At 32.4% G+C, this 15,690-nt stretch overlaps 2 protein-coding genes across 2 annotated transcripts; one reads left to right on the top strand and one right to left on the bottom strand.

Moving 5' to 3' along the window:
* Nucleotides 1–1,866: 1,866 nt before the first annotated feature.
* On the top strand, nucleotides 1,867–4,545 carry LOC140878460 (disease resistance protein RGA2-like). The gene has a single exon (XM_073282061.1). The coding sequence runs from the start codon at nucleotides 1,867–1,869 to the stop codon at nucleotides 4,543–4,545; it is 2,679 nt and encodes an 892-aa protein (XP_073138162.1).
* Nucleotides 4,546–4,789: 244 nt separating this feature from the next.
* LOC140884412 (putative pentatricopeptide repeat-containing protein At1g64310) lies at nucleotides 4,790–6,602 on the bottom strand. The gene has a single exon (XM_073291163.1). It carries the CDS (start codon nucleotides 6,531–6,533, stop codon nucleotides 4,881–4,883), a length of 1,653 nt encoding a protein of 550 aa, XP_073147264.1. The 5' UTR covers nucleotides 6,534–6,602; the 3' UTR covers nucleotides 4,790–4,880.
* Between the last annotated feature and the right edge of the window lie 9,088 nt (nucleotides 6,603–15,690).

Consider the following 15,690-nt stretch of genomic DNA (forward strand, 5'->3'; position numbering starts at 1 on the left):
AATTTCTATTGATATATGTAAATATGTTTTTATTAACTTGTTGGATGCAGTTGATTACATATCCTTATATATTTGTACTATATTAAGTACGAGGTTTTGGTACGTTGATCTCCTTTTTTTTTTTATCATCTGATAACTATTTTATTACTGAAATACTACATTTATCTTTTTTTTTGTCATTTGGTAGATATTTATTTACAAAAAAATGACATTTTTTATTTTATTATTTCACCATTTATTTTTATTTTTTTTTGTTACAAAAAACGAAACACATACATGAGTATCAATATTTGATTGAGTGACAATTAAATAACACACTAACCAGCTTGTTTTTCATTTAATAATAATTTATCTCATAACGGCGTTTATCCTTTTCCCATATAAAAAAAGGAAAAATAATAAAGTTGTCATTGATCAAAAAACATTTAACATGTAGGAATATTTTTTTCTCATCACGGCTCATGGCCATTATATTCATTTTGAGTTGTAATAGTATTCGAGTATACTTTCCTTAAAAAAAAAAAAGGTATGCGAGTATACCCATTGTATTTTGTATTGTACAGTTTAATTGGTCCAAAAATATTTTTTATTTCATTGATAAAAGAATAATTTGCAAAGTAAATGTATTTCAAAATACTTCGTTTTTTTTTTCAATTGATTGCTTGGTGCACGCCCACTTTTCGTTAATATGATTGTTGAAGATCAATGAATATGAGATTGAAAAACTCACACCACCAACTCCTTATTCGAAATTAATAATATTCAAGTCCCAACCATGGTAAGCTGGCTTGAGCTCCATTAACTTCTTTGGAATCAACTCAAAAATAGTTAATTATCTCTACTATTTTATAATAGTTGAGGTATTAAAAAAATTATTTTTGATGTGGCATGAACACACCAAATTTTTTTTTTCTATTTTGTCCTTCTTTAATGTAAATTTATACCAAAATCCTACTAAAAAAATCCAACCACCTTAAAAAAAATATTTACGTGTGTATATATATATATATATATATATATATATATATATCATGTTGCGCATGCAATACGTGTGTTACGTCACTAGTTTATATAAAAAAAGATCAGAGCACATTTTTGTATGATATTTTTTACTCAAATTTTATGTTATTTTTATTGTGAAAAATAGTTGAATGTAAAGGATACTGTCTATTTAATATGAATGAATTATAGAAGGAATAATCTTTATACCATTGTATATACATGTCAACGGCATCTAAATCAATTAAAGTAAATAAGGCAAAATATTGTCTCACATTATCAAGTAGTTAATTATTTATTAATCAAATCAATACCGTTTAAAAATTAAAATCAGACACGTCTACAGCATAAAAAAAGTCAATCCGATTTTTTATTGACTTGCAAATTGCGAGGGGAATGAATGATTATATATATATATATATATATATATATATATATATATGAAATATTGAACCAAATGATCATTATTCGAGCATGAATTTGAAATCATATGAATTTTTAACATTTGTTTGATATTTGGTTTTTCAATAATGTTTGAACTTCATTTCAATTTTTTTTTTTATAACAGTTCATAATTTAATTTTTTTAAAAAAAACAAATCGATCAATGTCATTTTTCAAATTTTCACCTTTTTATAATGTATAATAATATAATAATTCATATAAGAGAGTTTCACAAGTCAAAATTTTTAAACAATATCTTATTCAAATCGTTTAAAAAAATTTAAATTTTTATTGTACTCGTTAAAATAAGATAAGCGAGTCATTGACCTTTGATTCAAAAGCTAAAATATTTGAGAGTGGAACTGGAACCTCGGTTGGTTACGTACCATTTTCATTCTCAGAGCCATAACCATATTTCTCCCAAATGGCTGAGGCCGCTTTTCTTAGTATTTTATTGGTCAATCTGGATAAATTTGTCCATCGGGAGGTTGGATTGATTATAGGTGTGGAGGAGGAGATTAGTAAGCTCTCCAGTACGCTCACCACCATCCAAACAGTGCTAGAAGATGCGGCAACCAAGAAATGGGAAAGCAAGGCTGTAAGAGATTGGCTACGCAAGGTCGCCGATCTTACTTACGAGATCGATGATATCTTGGACGAGTGCGCCACCAAGGTCATGATGAAATCGGAGCGTAAAAACAGCAAGAACTTCATTAGTCTTTTTTGTTGTTTGAAAAATATTATTTATCGGCACAAAATGGGAAGAAGGATGGAAGATGCCACCGGAAAATTGGATGCGATTGCTGCCGAGAGACACAAGTTTCATCTGCGTGAAACGGGTGTGGAGATCAGGACAAATAACTATGCCGCCACGCGTGAGACGGGTTCTGTTTTGAATGAGCCTGTGAGAGTTTATGGGAGGGATAAAGAAACAGAGGAGATTGTGGAGATCTTGGTGAATCGGGTGAAAGACCGCGAACAAGTCTCGGTGTTGCCGATATTTGGGGTCGGAGGCCTTGGCAAGACAACTCTTGCTCGGATGGTCTTTAACGATACAAAAGTAGATGAGCATTTCGATATGAAAATCTGGGTTTGTGTCTCTGATGATTTTGATCTGAAAACTTTGATTAAGTCCATGATAGAGTCTGCGACTGGGAGTGGAAGTGCTTCGGAGTTAATGTACCTGGATGCTTTACAACGCCGCCTCCGGGAGTTGCTGAACAAGAAAAAATACCTGCTTGTGTTAGATGATGTGTGGAACGACGATCAAGAGCAATGGGATATGTTGAAGAACACAGTAGCATGTGGCTCGGAGGGCTCTGCGATTGTTCTTACCACACGCCTTAGAAAGGTTGCGGAGATCATGGGAACACTTCCCGCTTATTCCCTAGTAGGATTGTCCGATGAGCATTGTTGGTCGTTGTTTAAAGAACGTGCTTTCGGACAAGATCAGGAACAGGAACACTCTCACCTCGAACCCATTGGGAGGCTGATAGTAGAAAAGTGCGGCGGTGTGCCTCTTGCTGCGAAGGCACTCGGAGGTCTTCTACGATTCAAGAGGGAGAAGAAGGACTGGGTTCATATTCAACGTAGTGAAATTTGGAACTTGCAACCAGAAGAAACTCTTCTCTTACCAGCCTTGCAATTGAGTTATCAAAATCTTTCCTTCCAATTGAGACATTGTTTTGCTTATTGCTCAGTCTTTCCGAAGGACACAAAGATCAACAAAGAGGAGTTGATACATTGTTGGATAGCTCATGGGTATATTGCATCATCCAACGAAATATTGGACGAGGAGGATGTTGGTAATAACATATGGAGCGAACTAGTCTTGAGATCTTTGTTCCAAGAAGTAAGCACAAACTCCAAAGGAACAACGTTCACGATGCATGATCTTGTTCATGATCTCGCTCAATCAGTACTGATGGAGAATAAAGTTCCCAAAGTTCAAGCACAATGCAAGGATAAAAGTGCATCGAAAACCAAAATCCGCCAAGTGAATTTGCAAACACATCATGTGGCTTTTCCGCCTAGCTACCAATTCGAGATGGATTTACATACCAGTTTATCGAAATTGAGTAGTTTGAGAATGCTTGATGCGAGTAGAACGAGCATGACGAATCTTCCTTCCGCTGTTTGCGATTTGAAACATTTGAGGTACCTGAATTTGTCTTCAACTAATATTCGAACACTTCCTAGTGCCACATGTAATCTTTGGAATCTGAAAATTTTGAAGCTAAATTATTGCCATAATCTTGTTGAGTTGCCTGAACGTATGAGATGCTTACAAAATCTGCGTCACCTTTTATTGGATGGATGCCGATCATTGAGTGAGATGCCACCAAAAATGGGGAAATTACGTTCTCTCAAAACATTGACTCAGTTTGTTGTGGGTCATAGAAAAGGCAATCAACCCTGTGAACTGCAGTTCTTGAATCTTGGAAGCAAGCTTCTTATTAATCACCTTGAAAGAGTGAAGAACCTTCCGGATGCGAAGACAGCGAATATTGGTGAGAAAGAGAACCTTCGTGAATTAAGATTAAGATGGGAAGGTAAAAACACGTCAAAAGTATTGGAGAATATGGATGAAATGGTACTAGAAGCTCTTGAACCTCACCCAAACATCGAAACCATCGGAATAGATGGATTCAATGGAAGGAACTTTCCACAATGGTTGAGGAATCCAAGCTTAGTGAATCTAGTTACATTCGACTTAGAGAACTGCCCGAATTGTCTAAATCTTCCACAACTAGGTGAGTTGCCAAGTCTCAAAATATTGGTTTTGAGGAATCTTGGTGGGGAGTACATTCTTGAACATGGAGTCGAAGAAGGCATGGCAAAATTCTCATCCCTAGAAGAGCTTGTATTGAATTGCCTCCTCAATCTAAAAGGATTTGCAGAGGAAAATGCTGTAGAAATATTCCCTCGTCTTCAGAAGCTTGGCATATACAAATGCCCGGGTCTGACATCACTTCCACAAGTGCGAAATCTCGAAAGTTTATGGATTTGGGAATGCCCGGAACTGGAAAGGAGGTATGAGAAAGAAAGAGGTGAGGATTGGCACATGATAGCCCACATTCCCGACGTAAGGATTGGAAGATAAGTGTGTTCCGTGGCTGGTCATTTGGATGACTAATTGTGGTACTGAAAAGCATGATAAATAGAGAATTTGAGTACAAAGAAGCCACATAATCGTTTGAACTGAGATTTGGAGTAGAAGAAAGATCTTGGATAGATTTGTTCTGTAATTTAATTATCACACATTAAATATACAAATCCGACAGTTATTCATTTTGAAATATTTTTCAGATGCAATTGAGTAATCATATAAAATTGTATGCCTCAATGAATCTATTTTATAAAACAAATACTAAAAATTTATGAATCGATCGACTAAAACACACTTTAGAACAAGGAATGTATTTTACAGCCAAACTACTACACTCCAATCCAGCTGATCCCACGTATTTTCCCTTGGACCCCTCCACTGTCAACCCTCAATTGCTTCACATCATTCCACTTTTCCTTGCCAGCATATAAATTAGAAAGCATAACATCATAGCCGCGATTTCTCCACTTATTTTCGATAACATGATCCGCTATAACTTCTGGCAAATTATCGGTATTATGAGCATCACAGCATGATAGGAGTGCTCCCCATACACTGCAATGCACTGGTTCTGGCAAGGATTTAGTGAATTCGTAGGCCTCTCTCAATTGTCCATTCATCCCAAGAATCTTTACCATGTAAACGTGATGCTCGGTTTTAGCTTGAATCCCGAACTCGTCTCTCATCCTTTTGAAATATCGTCTACCTTCATTGACAAGACCGGCATGGCAACACGCACAAAGAAGGCCGGAGAATGTCGCTTCATCAGGTTTGAGTTCATTTTCAAGAAGTTCCTCAAAAACTTTGAAAGCTTCGTCTGGCCGTCCGTACAAACCAAGACCCGAAATAACAGAGTTGTAGGACACAATGTTCCTATCAACCATGTTTCTGAAAACTCGAATACCCGATTCCAAGAAACCACATTTCGCATACATGTCAATTAATGCAGAGGATACCATCACATCGGAGTCTCTTCCATGGCGCACTGCATAACCATGGATTTCACAACCTGGCTCGAGAATCGCCAATTGAGAAGAAGCTGCCAACACACTGGCAAGCAGTACAGAATCCGCACTTGCACCGCCCATAAGCAACTTTGTGAAGAATATCAAAGCACTTACATGATCTCCAGCCTGAGAAAAACCAGTTATTAGCGCAGACCATGTAACTAAATCTGGCTGGAGTAAACTATCAAATACACTACATGCCAAATCAATGTTTTTGCACCTTGAATATACACAAACAAGCACACTCCCTACGTGATCATTCATAATCAGACCACATTTTACACAAAAACCATGAACAACTTCACCAATTTTAAGCAAACCTTGATCGGTCAGACCCATCATCAATCCAACTATTGTATACCCATCGGGCCGTTTTCCGATCTTAAGCATCTCGTTGAACAATTCTATCCCTTTTGCCAACTCTCCACAACTTCCATAACAAGAAATCATAGCATTCCAGAGCACTAAATCTGGCTCATCTATCACTAAGAAAGCCCTGCTCGCTTCAGCCACTAGGCTAAGCTTCGAATAACAACTAACAAGCGAACTGTTACAGATATAATCCAATCCTAATCCGGAAGCAATCATTTTCCCATGCACAACTTTCACTCCCTGAAAATCAAAACTTTCCGAACATGCACGTAAAATGCATGCAAAAGTGTAGTTATCAGGCTCTATTTCAGAGATCAACAGACGTTTAAAAAGCAGAAACGCGTCAAAGAATTTGTGGGCTCGAGCATAGGCCCGAATAATGGAGTTCCATAGATAAACACTTTGTTGGGGAGTTTCCTCGAACAGGTTGCGGGCCGAAATCAGATCGTTGTTTAAGGCATAGAATCTTGTGATTTTGGTGGCATAGAAAGGGTCGGAAGAGAGGTTATTCTTGATAACTACAGTGTGTAAAATTCGGGTGCTTGAAAGGGTTTGATTTGGTTTTGTAAATTGTGCCAGAAGAGGTCTCAAATGCATATGCATTTCCAAATATACCTTTCCATAACTATAATTCTCCTCTATTTTTGCTTTTGGATTTTAATAACAAAATAATGATTTTTATTCATGTCTTCAAACCAGATTCTCTTTTAATTTCTCCCTAATTTATACCTTGCATTGATAAAATTTTATACTCACTTCAATTTATATTTTAAATTATCAAAATATTACGTGAAATCAATAGTTTATCCATTATTTTTATTAGTGGGTCGTGACACACGTGATACGTATGTTTCGTAGAAAAAACTATATTTTTTTTAACAAAAATGAAAATTATTAATTTTTGAATTTGAAATGGTAGAAGAGAAAACTAAAATATAAAGTTTGCAATCATAATATAGTAAAACCATATAGTTAATTTGATAAAATGGAGGATATTCTAGACAAATCCAAAATTACACCATAACTCTATATAATTAGTATAATTAAGATGTTCTCATATCTATTACTATTATAGCATGGGAGTGTTAGAAAAACCATTCGGTATTTTTTTTTACTAATTAAGATGTTCTCATATCTATTACTATTATAGAGTGGGAGTGTTAGAAAAACCATTCGGTATTTTTACGTGGTTTGTCTCAAATATCTTTAAAAAGCTTTGAAAATCAGTATTCATATGGGGTAAAAATGTTTAATTTATATATATTGACCTTCAAAATATGAGAGAGTGAGAGTTGAAATATAAATCTCAATTTGTGAATACCAAAACCGCTACTATGTGAGAAATGCTTGATGTTTTTTATTACTCTGTTTTAAAAACTAGCTTTTAAAATTTATATGTTTTTTGGCTTCACATGAGACGCACATGAACGCTAGTTAGATATAGGTAGTATTTGGGATAGCTTTTAAAAAATATTTCTCATCTTTACTTTCACAAAATTTTGAACTTTGGTGAAATTTTGAGCCTGTTTGGATACAAAAGTTATTGGTTTAAAAAAATATTTAAATACGTCCAGCTTTTTAAAGTATTTTTATTAAAAAGAGCAGAAGCAGTTTTAGTGTTGAATAAATGTTAAAAAGGTGATTTTTTAAATTAAAAATAAGGAGAAGCCAAAAAGCCAAAATTTCTGGCTTTTAAATAAGCATTTATTTGAACTTAAATAATTGTTTTTTTAAAAAACGGCAATTGTAACCAAACACATAAATTTTTAATAAAATCATTTTTTTAAAAAAAATAAGTGATTTTTCTAAACTATCTACTGTTCCCAAACAAGCTCTTAGTGAAGGAAAATATAAGAAGTGCTTCCTAAAAGCTCTCTCAAACACTACGATAATAAAAGATACGTATAGCATGTGATGCATAAATTGCTAATTAGTTTTCGGCAATCCCATTCAGCTATTTTTTTTTAAGTACCTATGTTTATATTTTCAAACACTTACTTAATAGTGCATCCATGAATATATGTTTCACGAGTCGAGTTTAGCACATTATCTTCATATGTACATCTAACAATTCATATTTATTTGTACGTATGAGATCCATGTGTTTTTAAACTCCACGTGAGATCCATATGTCATATATAATGCAACTTATGAGTTATGACATAAAGCTAAAATTTAATGAAATATCATTTGGCTGTCTTTAGTACAAATTAAAATCACATTAAAGAGTCAAAAGGAGAAATTAATTAATTAATTAATAAATAAATAAATAAATAAATAAAAATTACTTGATTCATTACATTTATTTATGAACATCTCTTATCTGTTTCTATTATTAATGTCGAGATATATATTGATGATAACTACTTTTGGTCATTCGCACCAAAAATTTTCCCAAATTATCTCTTCCCCATAAATATCGTTACTTTTTAAATAAAAAAAAAACATAATAAATGAATAATTAAAAAATCATAAAAAATTAGAATTTCAAACATTAAATTTAAATAAAAATTACCCTAATTTCATTATATAGTTCATATAAATATCTACAACAGATAAATAAAAACTATATTTTGATTTAAAAAATTTAATTTTCGTACGCACATTATGTGCAAAATTGACTAGGTGTTATTAATATCAACAAACTCACTCGTCTTAATCAGCAATTCAGCATTAAAATTAACCATACCAAAAAGAGAAATCCCAAAATGGAGAAATTAAATGAGAGGGTTTTTCCGAGTGTCATAATTATCATAGTGTAAATGTTAATTCATCTTATTGAATTAAACTATCATCACATCATCCATAATAAATTAAACTATAAAACAAGAAATAGTCTAACATCCCAATAGAAAAATCAGCATCCCAAATATACAAGTGTTATTCGTTTTCCACGTTGATAAAAAAAAATCATGGAGAAAACAAAGTTTAGAATCAAATAACAAGTTAGAAAAGATACGTACCTCTAACACTGTGTTTGAAACAAAAGATCTCCATAAGATTTGGTGGGATTTAGAATTACAAATACTATTTTATAGTGGTTGGTGAAATGAGATTTCGAAAGACGTTGATATTCAATAGGATTTCATGAGATTTTATTTAACCGAATGAAATTCTTATGAAATTGGTCGGATTTCGCGGAATTTCATAGAATTTGAGTTTTAAAAATAATAATTTTTCTAAAAAAATTAAATTTATATAACTTATTCATAGACTTTAAGTTTTCTTTGCAAATTTTACAAAACATAATTTATCTAAAAATTTATATTATCAATTCACACTATTATATTTAAAATTTCTACCAAAAACAAAAAAAAAATTAAATTAATTATATGGATTTGAAATCAGGGTCGTCTCCAAAAAATTGGAGGCCCCAAACTAACTTATGGTCAATATAAATTTAAATTATCAACTAAATCATCATATTCAAGATTAACTACCATATTTTTTTTCAATAGACAATATTGTCAAACCGTTCAATCTATATTGTGACATAGTTGATCGTAGTAAGTTCTTTATATCAACTTCAGCTTGGAGAAATTTTTTTCAGTAGAAGCTACCGTAACCGGTATGGTTAATAATATCCTATAAGATATCCAAACATTAGGAAACCCATGATGTAAATAAAAATAAATAAAATAAAATGTATTCTTTTCCTCGTCATAATTCACAGTGCGAATTTAAACAAACAAATAAAAAAATAATTTAAATGTTAACAAATATTTATTGTTGATATGAGATTTAAAGTACTAACCGCAATACACAAACATACAATAAAAATTAAATTCAATAAAAAAAAGGTCATGATAATTGACTCAATTTGAGCAATATACTCACCTAAATAAAACAATTTAACGAAAAAATAACTTTATATCTAATAAAAAGTTTTTTTTTCTTTTTTACGAAAAAAAAAAGGAGCAAAAACACAAAGATTGACAATGTTTAATTTTTTAAACAAATCATTAGAGACTCATGACCTATCTAGAGTTTTGAATATAAAATTTCAAAAAAAATAAATATATATATATATATATAGAGTTTTGATATTGTGGGCACCTATTATGTGCACTTATGTGTGCACTTGCTGATGTGGCGTTCACTTATTGGATGTAAATGATGTCACGTCAGCGGTGCACACATAAGTGCACATCATGGATGATCACAATGTCAAATATATATATATATATATTTATTATATATATATATATTTATATAATACAATATATTTTTTAAAAAAATTTGAGGCCCACTTAAGGGGAGATCCTAGGCAGCCGCCTAGGTGGCCGGCCTGTTTGAAATCCAAATCTATTTCAAATTTAATTTTTTATTTATCCAAACACATAGTAAATATGAAGACTGAATTATATATAACAATCATAAAAAGAAAATAAAACACGTATGATCGAGACAGCAGAAAGAGTAATACGTAAATTTTGCAACAAAATTCTCTTCACAGATAAATCGACATCATAAAATAAAAAAAATAAAAAATCTGGAGTAGTGCCAGTTTTCATGTTCAAACTTTGGAATAAATGGTCGGGGACACATGTCACCCTAATCCAACAATTGGAAAATCCGACAGTGGAAACATCCAATCAGTTTTGTTTCGATGGTCTGTTTGCCTTAATTCTATTATGCAAACGTATGTTCAAATCAAAATCATATACGTGGCCTCGATCCTTTGGTTAGTTACTGCAAAGGGTCGGCATGTGTAAACATGCGATCGACGTGTCAAAAGAGACACACATCGACATTCGACTGCTTGTTTCCAATACCGTGGATATGTAGATAGATACTTTCGCCATTTTTATAATGGCTTCTCCGATGTTGTATATACGGGCATTATCGATCATTCATATATAACCATTCATATGTTGTTATATGCATGATTTAAATATTTATGTGTTTTGCTGATTTGCCGACGTCATCTTCGATTGCTGACGTCAGTCGCTCGTTGATAACATGCTTGATATTTTTCAATGTCATTTTGGTATTTCTAGAATCGCGTATTCGCGTTCACATTCCGTCGAAATAAATCCGAAAGCCAAAAAAAAAATATTCAAAGTTAGTGTTCTGAAAGTACCAAACTTCGAAATTTTGGTGGATCTAAACCCAAAATTATGAAAATTTAATGGGAAAAAAATTCCTAAATATATTATATTGAAGTAATTTAGTTATACAATGTATTTGGATGTCGATTAATTATAGATCATCTCACAATGAGATTTTAAATTTAAAACTAAGTATCATATTCGAAATTCAATTATAATAAATCTCTTAGTAATGTAAAAAAAAAAAGCATTTGGACGTACTATTTTAATTATGTTATATCATGGTAGAAGGTGAAATTGTTCCAAGATCATAAAGGCATGTTCCTATTACGTGTTGTTGCATGGCTCGAGGACTCCCATAAATATAGGCCAATGTCGCTTCTTGGTATTTAAAATAAGGCGTAAATCAATTCTTTGGGTGATTCAACGTATTAGGAATGGGATGAAAAATAAAATGCAAGAATTGGATTTATTTACAACACCCTCGAGCTCCGCGAAGAGTAATACTATATAGGTTCAATGTATTTTGCTTCATTATTAATTTTCAAAAGTTCTCTTTTTTTCTTTGTATAAAAACAAACTTTGATATAATAAATAAACATTTGAACGTAAGAGATGAAAAATCACGTCAATCTAATTATTCGGATACAAATAATTTGCACTCGGTGAAAACTGAAAAAACAATATCATTTACCGTGTAAACGAAATGGTTTTATTGAAACTCATACATTTTTGTTTTGAATTGAGATGATGATCATCTCAGTTCAAATAAAAAACTATATAAACTCGAATCAAAACGAAGTCGTTTCACTTGCACAATACCATATGTCGTTTACCTAATTATTCTTCGTATATAACAAATGGTTGTTCAACGCCATATGGGGCATTGGGGTTTACTGAAAGAAATGTTGTTCGAAAGCGAAAAGCAAAACCAAAAACGTTACACTAAAAAACAGAATGCGGTTTAGGACTTGGACGTGCGTGTCGAACAATGAGAGGGTTTGGTAATTTGGGCCTAACCAGACAACAGAAATAACGGGCGGGTCCAGTGGCAGCAGCCAATCAGATTACCCCTTTGGGCCCACGTAACCAATCCAACTCATTGCTGCCACTTATTCTAATTCTTTTTTATTGCTTTTTTTCTTGCAAAAAAAAGCTAAGGTGTGTAGAACTTTATAAACACATGTCGACTCACCATGATATATATATATATATATATGATCAATAAATTTTAATTGAATAATGCTACATAAAGTGTATCGTTATTTATATAGATTATATCTGAAATTTTGTTATTATATTGCAGAATTTTATAATTTAAATATAATTAGATTTTGACAAATGAAATTTATGTCAAATATATTGTGATGCAAGATTTATATACAAATATTAATGTACATGTAATATCATTCTTTTAAATTTCATCATGAACTTGAACGGTTTGACTATTTAACAAATACTTCCCAAAATAATGTTTGCAAATCTTATTTTATACTATGAAATTGAATATTGTTTTAAAAAATTAATATGCTCTAAGCTCCAAAAGTTAACCGTTCCTCTAAATTTCTAACATTGAATGTGAAGATGACCCAAAATGGGATATCCCAAGAATAATCAAGTTCGACTTGTAGTCACGAAAAAATAAAAAAAGAAATATACACAGTAATACAAATTTAAAGTGTCGTTCAAATTTGAGAAGCTCTATAAATAGGCCTCAAATTCATTCCCAAGTCGTTTGCATTCCTCAGTTAAACATCTTCTCCTTCGTTTGATCTATCTTTTCTGCTATTCTCTCTGCAAAGAAGACTGAAGCTTTCGATCCAAGCATGAACTGCACCGGTAGCATCAAGTTTCTATACAGTTACGGCGGCAAGATCATCCCTGGTTCCTCCGAGACATCGCTGCGCTACATCGGCGGTTACACTCGAGTACTCAACGTAGATCGTTGCGTTACCTTTTCAGGTGCTTTGATTCTTCTGTTCGTATGCGTTTTTTTTTAATTTTTTTTCCTGATTATTATCAGAAAATATGCGAACTATTGAATAGTGAGCTGATTTGTGTATTTAAATTACAGAGTTGATGGTGAAATTCGATGAATCGTGCGGATCCTCGATGCGTTTGAAGTGTAAGTTGCCGAGTGAGGATCTGGACATTTTGGTTTCGATCAGATCGGATGAAGATCTTCGAAATGTGATCGAAGAGTACGATAGAGTCTCGCCGGAATCGAAAATCAGAGCCGTGCTTTTTCCGATCGAATCAAGGAAAAAAGCCTCCCCTCCGTCGTCTCCTATGTCCTGTTTCGACTTCCCTGCAGCTCCGAAACCGCGTAGGAAAACCACGACCGCCTCCGTGTTCCATCGCGCAGCACCTCCGTGCGCGGCTGTGCACCATTTTTCCTCACCGGCGGTGAGATATCCTATCGCCGCAGGTAAATATCGGGGCTATCAAGGTTGGAGTTCAAGGCATTTACACCATGTCTCGCACCAAAACCATTCTCATTAATTAGTGTGTCTGCACAAACGACGAAAAGGACGATGCTCATTGAATCCATTCAGCCATGGGAAATATAACAAGATGATTTCGATTTTTTGGGTTTTAAAATTTGAGCTGAGAAGAAGATTGAATTGCTATTGGGTGCGTTAATCGGAAAATTGGAGAGTTCATTTGGGATTGAGATTTAAGGCTCACGTGTGAGTGCTGAGGTGTTGTCTACGGTAGAGGCCTTAGTGGCTGATTTCCACGTCTGCCAATGCATATATAACACCGAATAAAAGTGCAATTTTTGTATAATTTTGCATCCATTTGTTATAAATATTTCATCTTAATAATGGTTCTCTTTGTTTATTTGTTTGTTTATTAGTATTTGTTATTAAATATTTCATCTTATTAATAACTCTTAATTTTTATGACGTACCAAACATTGAATTTTAAGGATTAGAAAAAAAAAAAAAAAGAATATCCATGGAGAATACATATGATAGCTAGATATCTAAAAGTCCAATTGTCTTTTTTTTTTTAATTATAATTTTTGATTTAGCAAAATAATGAATCCATTTTGTATTTGATTCTAAGAAAACGGAGATAAATGGAAAAGGAACGAGAAAAATGATACTTTGGTTAATAAGATTATTAAGTACTAATTTGTACTTTATTAAACTTCTTTCAATATTCTGTTGAATACCATTTCTTTTCTGTTTTTCCCTAACGGAACCATAATATATGTTAGCAAATTATATGAAAGAATTGTGAATGTTCTTAATTTAAGTTATCACGAATATTCAGTTTTAATTCACAATGTAACGAATTTTTATGTCAAATTTAAGTACCACTAATTAGTGTCAATATTGTCATTGCCATAGAAATATAATGATGGTGGTGATGCATATACGTGACGAACAAACTTACAGCTCACAGCCTAAAGGAATAAAACTTGTGATGTAAGGTAGTGACGAGCGTTGAGAAGCATAAATTGCGTGACACTGGAAAATTTGTCATTGTATGATATTTATAAATGCTTGTCCATATATATACCCAAAAACCATGTCTATATTACTTTAAAAAAACAAGAAAATTTTTATTGTCAATGAACCAGCTGAGTCTAATAGTTAAAAATAAACCTTTCAAATACAGATATTTATATGTTGTTTCACCTCATTAATGTGTCAAAATTCAACGATTGAATTTCAAGATTCGGAGTGGCTTCTTCGTAAAAATATATAAGAATATTAATGTAATTCAATGGTTTTAAGATAACATTGTGTAATTCTCGAATAATAGCATAGAGTTTGTCCTTTAATACACAGGAGATAAGAGTAATTTTTTTTATCAAATAAAACACACAGAGTAAGACCTACATGAATTTTTCAAAACCGAAAGTAAACTCGACCACAAGACACCTATATGTTTTAAGGCACCGTTTGGTTCGTGTGATGTGATAATTGATGGATAAATAAAAGAATGATAACTAAATGAAATATATAGATAATTAATAGGATATGATAAAATATATTATGTTTGGTACATATGATTATTGAGATATGATAAGATATATTGTATTTGGTGTGATTTATATTTGATTGATTAAATTAAAAAATTTGTATGTTATTCCTATAATGCCCTTGGGGTTTTTTTAATTTTTTTTAAATATTTTACATGGGTTTTATTCGCATCCACCCGAAAGAGTCCTCTATTTTTTCCTCTGAAAAACCACGAAGCTTCTTCTTCTCCAAAAAAAATTAAGATCTTCTCGCCTCCCAGCTTCATTCCATTGAAGAAATCGGACCTTCGGAAGATTGTTGCAAAAATTTGATGCTATTATTGGTAAGCCATAATATATTTCACAATAAAATCTCAAATTTGCACATTACAAATTTCCTGACCGTTAACCTAAAATTTTGCCGTCATGTCCTCAATCTGCGCCAAGTAACCAAAATTCCAGCCACATCATATTTTTTTCTTCGTGTTTGACATATCGGCAGCCATTTTATCGTGAAATTTTCGGTACCCATGTTGTTGGAGATAAAAGGATACGTCCTTACTCTGATAATTGGTGATTATTTGATAGTAATTGGTCTAATATTTTATTAATTAACCACTATTGGCCTACCTACAATAATAAATAATATTTTAATATAAACCTACAATAATAAATAATATTTTAATATAAAAAATAATATTATTTCATAGGTGACTCAAATAGAATATCCATA

This window comes from Henckelia pumila, chromosome 2, assembly GCF_033568475.1.
Source record: "Henckelia pumila isolate YLH828 chromosome 2, ASM3356847v2, whole genome shotgun sequence".
NCBI lineage: Eukaryota > Viridiplantae > Streptophyta > Magnoliopsida > Lamiales > Gesneriaceae > Henckelia > Henckelia pumila.

Bases quoted from the DNA above. Each gene is read 5' to 3' on its own strand.
- LOC140884412 (XM_073291163.1), bottom strand. From the start codon at position 6,533: ATGCATATGCATTTGAGACCTCTTCTGGCACAATTTACAAAACCAAAT.
- LOC140878460 (XM_073282061.1), top strand. From the start codon at position 1,867: ATGGCTGAGGCCGCTTTTCTTAGTATTTTATTGGTCAATCTGGATAAA.